This window comes from Vigna unguiculata, chromosome 6 (genome assembly GCF_004118075.2).
Source record: "Vigna unguiculata cultivar IT97K-499-35 chromosome 6, ASM411807v1, whole genome shotgun sequence".
In the NCBI taxonomy this organism is placed as follows: domain Eukaryota; kingdom Viridiplantae; phylum Streptophyta; class Magnoliopsida; order Fabales; family Fabaceae; genus Vigna; species Vigna unguiculata.
This window is the reverse complement of record NC_040284.1, coordinates 21,326,954-21,337,025: the sequence shown is the minus strand read 5'-3', so window position 1 is coordinate 21,337,025 and position 10,072 is coordinate 21,326,954. Positions and strand designations below refer to the sequence as shown.

Below are 10,072 nucleotides of genomic sequence, written 5' to 3'. Positions count from 1 at the left end.
TTATTTTATAATCTATATTTGACGTGTTACTTTAGATTTGCTTAATTGAAACATCTTTACCAACTTTTGTTTGCAATTGTGGTTTGGTTTATCAACTCAACCCAAAAAAAGTCTTCGACCAGCAAGAAAATTATTGTTTTAAAAAAGATTGTTTTGATCTTAATAAATACTTTACATATAATAATAATTTTCATTGACAGTCTTTCACTTGAAATTTCAAATTAATAAACTTATTTTACCTGAATTTCTTCTTTCTTTATTTTTTTCAAGTGTTTATGAAAAAAATTATCCAATGAAACTTGTGTTCTTTCATCTGCATAACAAGCAAATCTCATAAACTCACAACCTGACCAACTATTACTGTAATATCGTCAACCTTTCCACCTGATAGAAGAAAAAAAATGAGGTCAGTGAGCTAGCTGTAAGGGAAAAGAGATGTGTTTTAGAAGATTTTATGACATACCAGTAAGCTTCATTCCAAGAATCTTCTTCCATAAGGGGGGCTTAAAACCCTGGAAAGTTGTAAAAAGAAAACACAAGAAAAGTAGATAGTTACTTACTGCAAATATTGTCAACCATGATCCTGGTTAATGGTTCCAAAATGAATCAAATGATAGAAAATTCTAAGGAACACATCATTTTCTATATATAAAAACAAAAAATTAAATATATTTTTGTTTCTTTAACTTAACTTTAGGTGAAAATTGAAATTAGTCTCTCTTCAAAATATTGGACCAACTTAGTCCCTCGTCTTTACAAATGCGTGAATTTAGTCCTTTTAAACAAATTTTGTTAAGTTTATTTAACATTTCAAACGTGTTTCTTAACTAATATTGAAATAAAAATGTGTCATATGGTGTAAACAATTCAGATACTATCATGAAATGTATTTTGAACGTCTAATAAAATTAACAAAAATTGGTTAAAAAGTTAAATTCACACATTTCTAATATTGGAGAATAAATTAGGTTAAAATTTCGAAGAGACTAATTACAATTTTCACTGAAAATTAAAGAAAAAAAACATATTTAACAAAAAAAAGAAAAAAAAAAACTATTTACAGTTAAGCAAAGGAAAATCAATTATAATATTTTCTTACCCTAGACCTGGCTTCCAAGGAATAGGGAGAATCAAAATTTGAATCCAATGCATGACTGCTTGCCAAGTTAGCTAATGACTTTGCTAGAAACAAAAACAAATTTCAAATCAGTGAAACTCACATCATCATCAAAATCCCTCAGGTTAATCAAGAATTCATACCAGTCTCTGCAACATCTTTGTGTTTAACAATTGTTTGAACAATTTCATGATCAAAAACATTGTCAAAAAGGCCATCAGATCCCATGACAATTGTGTCTCCTTCCATCAACTGTACATTGCATACCTGTTTTCCTGCAGAGGTTAGTAAAAGAAAATATAACAGAAGAATCACATCTATCTCAAATGGAAAATGGTGTATTAAATTCTGACTCAATAAAGGTAATAATACACACATGGACACTAATAAAGGAGTCTCTGTGTCCCCAAAAACCAACAGTTTGACTGACATGTGAGCTCAAAACACAATCATAACAATACCAATTTAGTTCTTCATTTGACATATGAAAAAAACAATTAAATCTTGAACAGTTTGAAGAGTCAAAACAGATAGAGTGGAAGAGGAAAAGAAGGGTAAACAATAGTACTAGCAATGATTGGTAAATGGTACCGCTGCATCAAGGTATGTTTGGCCAACCCCCTCAGAGCTTAGTTGGAATGGACAGTCAAAGTAGTGCTCTTGGGGAGAAGTGGAAAAAACTACGTGGCCTGAAGAAAAACACATAAGGAAAATCATTGGAGAAGGAATTAAGTGTTATGGAGAAAGATAGGTCCAGAAATTGCATATGAATTCCAATTGGACTAAAAACATATTTAAGTTAAAATATTATCATCAGATGAAATATAGCACGTGATATTACCATTACGGATGAGTCTTAATCCACAATCCCCAACATTAGCAATCCTCAGAGTACCATTCTTCTCCAGCATAGCAACGATGCTTCTTAGACAAAAAAGTACAGATGAGGAACTTAATGGCAGAAAGAAAAATCCAACATCAAAGTCAATGTTTGATTACTTTTCTCCAAATTGGCAATGCAAATAAAATAGGATAAACTTACACAGTAGCTGAGCCTGTGGAGGAAGTAGCAGCATGTGCTTTCCTTATAAGAATTTGAGGATCATAGTTCACCTGCTAAATTCATAAATATTCAGCATGTGCTGTGTTGTTAGAAAACAGCATTGTTTGCACAGAAGCATTGTTATTGATATGCTACTGATAATGGTAAGAAAAGCATTAAATTCACAAATGAATGTAGTTAGGACCAAAATGATTCTAATTTAGGAAATTCCTCATCAGAAAGTGTGTTTATGCTATGCTACCTCCTCGTCTCCAACAAAATTGGAAGCATTAGCAAGCAATTCACGAGGGAACACAGAAGGATCCACGTCCTCTTCAGCCCAACTGCGACACATGACAGAAAAGTACAATTTAAGACAGGTTTTGCCATTTCACAAGAAAGAATATCTCAATAAGAAGAAACACAACATCATTCAAACAAAACAAATGATTATCAAAATTAAGGCTTTTATATTCTGGGAGTTCTTTCTTTTTGGTTTCCTAGTCTTCCATTGTGCAAGAATCAAAAATGAAAGTAGCATACCCAGAGACCCCATCAGCAACAGCAATGACTCCCCCATTATAGCTGCTAACAAAGAAAGCATCTTCTCCACCTGTGTTAACCTTTAGCAACAAAGACCAGTACTTGGTTAACAAGGAGAACATGTGTTGTGTGTCTACAATGATGTTATTGTTATTCATAAATAACAGAGCATGGAAATGGCTTGATGAGCAAGGGTTTTAGTTTCAGTTGGATTGCTATTTGCTACAACCTTTTTTGGATGTGGAATGAGGCAAGTCCCGACACAAAATGATACTTCTGACCTACAATCTCAGCAAAACAATAAAGCAAAAGATAAACATGTTTAAGAAGGTTCCAAAAAGCATCAAGAATCAGAAAATGAAGAGTAGCTCACCGAATTAAAGGGTTAAGTTCTGAAGAAGAAGAAGAGACCACCACTCTTTTCCTCCTCTTAGCAGTTTCATTGATAGCAGATAGGGAATGAATGAGTTGTTGAGATTGAGAATGAGAAATCATTGCAGCCCTCAACATGGGAATTGCCATTCTTTCCCGCTTCAACCTCAACACTCTCTCTCCGTCACACACTACCATGAAAATCGAAGTTTATCGTCATTGTGATTTTGCAAAGAAACAGTAGATCAGTATATAATTTTATATAAAGGATGTAAAATAACAAGCACCAGTGGTCTAGTGGTAGAATAGTACCCTGCCACGGTACAGACCCGGGTTCGATTCCCGGCTGGTGCAAAGATTTTTTTTCTTCTTTTTTTTCAAAATATTTTTATTATTTTTCTATTTTTAAAATTTTCGAAATTTAATTACTTCTTTCTTCACTGCTTCGTTTTCCTCTTTCATCCTCTTCACGTTCAAGTTGCAGAAATGAACGGTGGTGCCATTGGTTTTATCGAAGGTAAATAATCCTTTTATTATTTTCTTTGTATTTTCGCAGGAAAATAATTTGATCGCTTTCATGAATACGTAGAAAACGATAACGGAAGCGACTCGGACGTCAATTCTGATGACGCGCCGGAATACTACCAGCCGATCTCTGCCTTGGACGACGACGAGAGCTCCGACGGCGGGGAATTCAGGCAGTTGCCTAATGGATTCTTCGTGCACGGCGTGACGGAGAATGGGATCTCGTCTCTGGATCTGAACGATGTCGTAGAGAAGAGCAGCAGCGACGAAGAGGACGAAGACGAGAGGAGCACAGAGGAGGTCGATAGGGCGGGGATGGAGGACGAGAACCACCGGAACGCGCCGCTCACGGAGGAGAACGCGACGAGAGTGATGGAGGCGATGCGGGGAGTGTCCTTTGCCGGAGTGGTTCCGGATTGGGCGGCGCGAGATCCTGATGATAACTGGATTGATCAGCTTCGCAGATTGAGACGAACACCGAACACTTGAAAGAAAATAAGATACTCAGATTCGCACCATTTTCATTTCATTGTTAAGAATTTGTCAAAATTTTGCTTCTGTTCCTCGTTGTTCTCGTCACATATCCTAAATGTGTTTTTGAATGAAGATTTAGCATAATTTCTTTCGAAATAATAAATTCTGTTTTAAAATTTTGATCTTAACAAATTCTGTGTTATAATTACCTCTTTAACTTTTGAAATATCTTGAAATTTATTGTGTATGTATGAAGCATTGGTTTAGTAATACTACCTGCAATAACAATGTAATATAAGAGTATCGTTTCTTCTATTGACTATTAAGCCACGTAAAGGCTGAAAAGCACAAAACTCAATTAACTCCGAGATACGTTTTATAAGATTACAAGAAATGAATGTTTCTAAAGCCGAGTACAATCACTTTATCTGACTTGTTCATAATAATGTCAATATGAGAATTATAATTCAACTTCAAAACTTCAAATGTGACTGTAGCTGCTCCTTGCTAACAGAAGTTCATGATCCATGTAATCGATCTCTTGATTCAGCCCACGCACATTTTCTCTAGTAAAAAATGTTATATGTTACTTTGTTCATGGGAAGCAGAAGGAGCAAGTTCCTATTGCCTTCTTAAGCACCAATATTTTCAATATCCGTGCCTTTGTCCATTCTTTTGACAATTCCGCTAATAACCTGAAATGAGTTCAGTAAAACAACAATTAACAATATTCAGATCTATAGAACTTCCAATGCTAAGCAGTTCCACAATGTGTTACCATACTAGTATAACACTACCTTTCCGGGTCCTAGTTCATAGCTTTTCTTCAGACCCTTGGTTAGAAGGGTCTTCACTGTTGTTTCCCACTGAACCGGTGACGTAACCTGCCAATTGGATTACAGATGCAATTATTTCCCATTCATGGCTTCTTCATCTTGGACATAAACAAGTATGACTGGTACCTGACGTGCCAATGTCTTCTTTATTGTGACAGGATCCGTATGCGGCTGCGCATTCACATTGGAGATGACTGGTATTCTTGGGGTTCTGATTTCTGTTGCAGCCAATGCTGCTTCCAATCTTGACACAGCTGGTTCCATAAAACTAGTGTGGAAAGCACCAGCAACAGCTAGGCGAACCTGCCAGGGAGGCACAAAGGCATTTATTTCTGAGGAAAGGTGGCACTGAAAAGAAAAAGATTAGGAGCAATGACATACTATCATTCTAGCCTTGAAAGACTTTGCCTTGGATTCCACCACTTCAATTCCTTTTAATCCTCCAGAGACAGCGTAGTTTCCCTACCAAAACAACTAATGGTTATCAAATCTAGAAAAAAGACTTCTGCCTAAGCTGTAAATAGGTAGACCCACAAGAACCTTACTGGACACAGGTAATTGGCAATCTGAACCTTCTCAGCTTCAGAAACTTCCTCATTGGCTGCATCGCACAATTGTTGGACCTTCTCCGAGTCCAGTCCTATCACACTAACCATGGCACTTTTAGCAGCATCGGCGGCATCCTGGAAAAAGAACAAAAGTTTTTCCAATATATACCGATTAGAATGCAGACAAGTCGAAGTGGCATAAGAAGCTAGACCAGCTACCAGACATTGCTTACCTGCATGGCCTCACCCCTCAGTTTGACCAATTTAAGTCCATCTTCAAAGCTTAAAAATTAAATTAAATAGATGGGGTCAATAGCATGTCAATTTTTAGAAAGTTGAACCTCAAGTAAAACCACTAAGGAGCCTTTTAGTCACATGACTCGTGTTCAAAACTACAGGGGTTAGATAATATTCATTTCCTCATATACTTTTCCCATATGCTGCAAACAATTTCATTGCAAGATACTGATGACATTCGAAGCAAACAGCAAACCTCGAGTCAATTATTCACATTCAGAAAACCCATGGTTGGGTCACTAACACACACCATTCACTGCCAGACCCAAAGTAAAGTTTTCTTCAAAGCACATAAGTTCCATGCCCAAAAGTGAACAGGCAGACATGCCACAATCACCATTCATAATGCTTTTATTTTGTGAAGATTCTTGATAAAATAGTAATTAACTTCCGTTACTCACCTGAAAGACCCAGCAAATGCCAGAGCAGTATATTCTCCCAAGCTTAAACCACATGTAACATCCACAGAGTCGATAATCTGCTGACCACCTTCACGTGCACGAAGTAGCTCTACAGCAGCAAGACTTGTGACATAAATTGCAGGCTGAAACATAGAATCAGATGGTAAACATCACATTTATGGCAATCTTAATTAAAAATAGAAATTTAATCAAGAACATAATTATGAATTGATGCTGGCTTGGTACGGTAATCAGAAAAGAAATTGTTAGCCAATGCAGCTGTTTACTTCAAAAATAATCTTAATTACAGAGAAGGAGATCTAAAAGCAAGGTAAGAGGGAACTGGATGCAGAAGAACAGGTAAAGTGGTTCAGGTGGGATTTGACTCCCAGGATCAAGAACTTCAAGAGTGACAGTGCCACTCTGAAACATATAGCTACGGGTACAAATGTACTCAAAATTTTCAATTTGATTCTGAAGTAATCCACCAGAAATATTTACCCGTCAACTTCCAATCATTTTATTTTAACGTAGACCAGTTATTTAGCATATAAGCTTACTCACCAAAGTTCTAATATTTGGAATCATCTTCAGAATTTAAAATATATATACTTATTAGATTAATCATTGAACAATTCACAAACAGGATAAAAATTTCCAGTACAAAATTTTTGTATGCCATTTACGCACAAAAAACATATGCACGCTTTTTTTATTTTTCAAGAAATAGCAGTCCAAAGATTCTTTCCTAATAGAAGGAAGAGTACCTTAACCAATAAATAATTAGTACACAACATAAATTAAAGGTTATTCTAAGTTAAATGAAAATTCACTACAACATTATTGAACTATTTTTAATATCCGTTAGTGACCATGAGAAGGGGGGCAGGGGAATTGAACGCAATTACTGTACCATTGTCTGGATACTCTATATTAGAAGATAGAAAAATTTAATTGTTTGTGAAGTGAATGGTACAATAACGAACTCAATGTATGATGAAATTAGTAATCATTCCATCCTCTGTCTCCAAAATTGGGGGATTGGAAGGAATGAAATGAACTTCATAAGGTTCCGATCAAATCGATTCCATTATATACTAAGCAATCTAAACAGTGAAAACTAATATCGTTCTATTCTACACTATTTCCCTCTGTTCTGTCAATCCAAACACAGCCTAGATAGCCAGTTTATACTGTACACATAACAGTTTAACAAAGAGACTGAAGTCCATACCTGGCTAATAACAGTCGAATCTAGTTTTTCTTTTGGCCCGTTGATGCATATATCAAGAAGATCAAACCTGAATGCAGAAAGCACAACAAATGAATCACAAAAAAAAAAAAAATACAAAAATAAGTATAATTGAAGAGTTAAACTTGTGAGCACCCCAATATGTCATTGGCCTTGCTGAACAAAAGGGCAGCAGCAGGCACATTCTGGGCTTCCTTCCCCATTCCAACAGCTTGAGCACCCTGAAATTACAGAAACATTACATCCAAACCGTCGTGTATGCGTTTTCTGAGCATAATTGGGAATCGGAAACGACGCAGTTTTGAGAAAGTGTACCTGACCGGGGAAGAGGAACGAAGTAGAGGGTTTGTAATCGGCGAACAGAGTTTGTTGAACGGAAGGCTGAGATCCGGTGGAAACACTGCTCATGGAAACCCTAGATCGAGTGAGAGGGAGGGTGGCTCTTCCATTGGAGGAAGAAGGGGCGAGGAAGGGAGCGGAAGGAAGAATGAGAGAAGAAGACATTGCAGAGAGAGAAGTAGAAGAAGCGTGGCGAAGGAAGAGGGAATAGGAATGAGAATGGTGAATCAGAGCTTGCATATGATACCAATATAGATAGTTTTTGAAGGCGGAAATTACAAGAAGAACGTTGGTGTTAGTGTTCAAACTGCGCAACTACTTCATTACCATCTTCATCGTCACATCATCACAATCGCCACGCATGAACACAAAAAAGAAAAAAAAAATCTAATTAATTAACTAAAATAATAACACAAACCTAGTTCATATCATATTATATAAAAGTTTACATGTTTGATTTCACTTGGCAAGTTAATTCAGTTTAAAGTTAATTAGAAGTTAAAATATATCTAGGTAGTTATAATACAACAATTATCACTTTATAAATAAATTATATATTACATTTATTTATTTACTTCTCTTACCTCATGTTATATATATGTCTCTTTGTGCTTTTAAAATCTGTCTTAAAATTGTTGTTATTAAAAAAAATACATTAATTATCCTTTTGGTGTATACTTACAAAATAAAATATATCATTTAATTACGTTCTCTCCTAATTGTATAATTTTGAATAAATTTTAAAAAATAAAAAATATAGAGATGAATGTAATAAAAAATATCATTCGAGTACAATTTTTAGTAGAAATTTAACAATACTATATTTAAGGATAAAGATCTCTAAAAATGTATCTCCGAAGTTAGGTATCTAAAACTGTCAGATAAGTTTGTCTTACATTACTCAAAATTTGGTTGTCTCGCCCATAATTCACAGAATTTCTAATTTTTATTTATTATTTTACTAATAATAATATTATTATTACTATATATATAAATCAAATTTAAATTTTGATTATGTATTTTAATACTTTATTTTTTAGTGTGCTTCTTTATATTTGATAGGTTATATTTTTTCATATATGGGGTTATGGTTATAGGCATGGTTATGGTTATGGTCATTGAGAGATTGTGGTTCTATATGGTTATATCTTTATTCTTATATAGTGTTTAACTTTGTCTTTTCTATCCAATGTGGGACTTTTTGACTCACACTTGGACTATTCCCAACATCTCCCCTCAAGGGTGAGTCCCTTGTTTTTTTTTTTCCTTTTTCATATGGTATATTTTCCCTTCAGGTGTATGAGTGACCCCTTTTTTGGTTATGGTCATGCGGTCAGTCACTTCGGTGACCCCCCCTTTTTTATGGTGGTTATGGTTATGCGGTCAGTCACTCCGAACCATCGGCTCTGATACCACTGATAGGTTATATTTTTTCATATATGGGGTTATGGTTATAGGCATGGTTATGGTTATGGTCATTGAGAGATTGTGGTTCTATATGGTTATATGACATTAGTCTTACACATATAAGACCTTAGACACCACTTTTACACCAAAACCTTAAGGCAATGTTGTTATGGGTCTTTATTCTTATATAGTGTTTAACTTTGTCTTTTCTATCCAATGTGGGACTTTTTGACTCACACTTGGACTATTCCCAACAATATTTATATGTAATAAAAAGAAAGTAATTACTAGTTAAGTTCTTCTTATAATTTTTATACTTACAACTTTTTTATCAGCACTTTTTATATATACGTACACTAAATCTTTGTTTTATATATTACAAAAGAACGTTTATATTAGTCAACCCGCAAGTGTACAAGTTCAGTGTGAAACAAGCCAAATCTATTAATTTGCATGTGTTATACATATGAGTCCATCCGACCTGTATACATCATCACCTTGAACCATATTTTACAACTTTAAAAAGTTAAAAATCATAATTATAATGATTAAAAAGTATATTTATAATTATATTCCAACTCCTCTTGATTCAATTACATTATTAAACACAAATATTTTGTGATAATGATTTATAACTACATTCTAACTCTTCTAATAAAACATAGTAATTAAACACGATGATCGTGACATCGTGAGCTATATCATTTTCGTTAATTATCCAAATTCATTTTTTTTTCCATAAGGAACATAAATTATGTTTGGAATAGTTCAAGTGTGAGTCAAAAAATCTTACATTAAATATAATTGACCAAGTTAAATATTATATAAGAATAAAGACTCATAACATTACTATTTTAAGGTCTTAGGATAAAGTGGTGCCAAATGTCTTATATGTGTAAGACTAATGTCATATAACCAT

At 34.6% G+C, this 10,072-nt stretch overlaps 3 protein-coding genes and 1 non-coding gene across 6 annotated transcripts; 2 read left to right on the top strand and 2 right to left on the bottom strand.

Annotated features, from left to right (window-relative positions):
• Positions 1-208: 208 nt before the first annotated feature.
• LOC114188763 (probable protein phosphatase 2C 26) lies at positions 209-3,277 on the bottom strand. 3 transcript variants are annotated; one of them, XM_028077398.1, is made up of 11 exons: positions 3,076-3,277; positions 2,932-2,983; positions 2,703-2,782; positions 2,422-2,503; positions 2,160-2,233; positions 1,959-2,038; positions 1,709-1,806; positions 1,261-1,384; positions 1,100-1,182; positions 464-512; positions 209-384 (listed from the first exon to the last, which is right to left on the bottom strand). In XM_028077398.1, the coding sequence occupies exons 1-11, from the start codon at positions 3,270-3,272 to the stop codon at positions 332-334; spliced, it is 972 nt and encodes a 323-aa protein (XP_027933199.1). In that variant the 5' UTR covers positions 3,273-3,277; the 3' UTR covers positions 209-331. The 3 variants fall into 3 exon arrangements, 2 of the variants coding, with proteins under 2 accessions (XP_027933199.1, XP_027933200.1); XM_028077399.1 differs by having other exon boundaries at positions 211-384; positions 2,160-2,230; XR_003605445.1 differs by having other exon boundaries at positions 213-384; positions 1,100-1,177.
• Positions 3,278-3,357: 80 nt separating this feature from the next.
• On the top strand, positions 3,358-3,428 carry TRNAG-GCC. The gene has a single exon. It is a non-coding gene; the product is annotated as a tRNA-Gly (tRNA).
• Positions 3,429-3,479: 51 nt separating this feature from the next.
• On the top strand, positions 3,480-4,249 carry LOC114188760. Its single transcript, XM_028077395.1, has 2 exons — positions 3,480-3,591; positions 3,664-4,249. The coding sequence occupies exons 1-2, from the start codon at positions 3,561-3,563 to the stop codon at positions 4,086-4,088; spliced, it is 456 nt and encodes a 151-aa protein (XP_027933196.1). The 5' UTR covers positions 3,480-3,560; the 3' UTR covers positions 4,089-4,249.
• A 119-nt stretch (positions 4,250-4,368) lies between these two features.
• On the bottom strand, positions 4,369-8,094 carry LOC114188759 (malonyl CoA-acyl carrier protein transacylase). Its single transcript, XM_028077394.1, has 10 exons — positions 7,723-8,094; positions 7,543-7,628; positions 7,390-7,456; positions 6,156-6,298; positions 5,691-5,739; positions 5,455-5,592; positions 5,291-5,371; positions 5,036-5,212; positions 4,871-4,957; positions 4,369-4,768 (listed from the first exon to the last, which is right to left on the bottom strand). The coding sequence occupies exons 1-10, from the start codon at positions 7,984-7,986 to the stop codon at positions 4,706-4,708; spliced, it is 1,155 nt and encodes a 384-aa protein (XP_027933195.1). The 5' UTR covers positions 7,987-8,094; the 3' UTR covers positions 4,369-4,705.
• Positions 8,095-10,072: the final 1,978 nt, after the last annotated feature.

Bases quoted from the DNA above. Each gene is read 5' to 3' on its own strand.
- LOC114188760 (XM_028077395.1), top strand. From the start codon at position 3,561: ATGAACGGTGGTGCCATTGGTTTTATCGAAG. The intron at 3,592-3,663 runs GTAAATAATCCT...ATGAATACGTAG, and splicing joins TGCCATTGGTTTTATCGAAG to AAAACGATAACGGAAGCGAC.
- LOC114188759 (XM_028077394.1), bottom strand. From the start codon at position 7,986: ATGCAAGCTCTGATTCACCATTCTCATTCCTATTCCCTCTTCCTTCGC. The intron at 7,457-7,542 runs GTGCTCACAAGT...TTCTGCATTCAG, and splicing joins AAGGCCAATGACATATTGGG to GTTTGATCTTCTTGATATAT. The intron at 5,740-6,155 runs GTGAGTAACGGA...TTAATTTTTAAG, and splicing joins GCATTTGCTGGGTCTTTCAG to CTTTGAAGATGGACTTAAAT.
- LOC114188763 (XM_028077398.1), bottom strand. From the start codon at position 3,272: ATGGTAGTGTGTGACGGAGAGAGAGTGTTGAGGTTGAAGCGGGAAAGA. The intron at 2,234-2,421 runs GTAGCATAGCAT...TTATGAATTTAG, and splicing joins ATTTTGTTGGAGACGAGGAG to CAGGTGAACTATGATCCTCA. The intron at 1,807-1,958 runs GTAATATCACGT...GTTTTTCTTCAG, and splicing joins ATTAAGACTCATCCGTAATG to GCCACGTAGTTTTTTCCACT.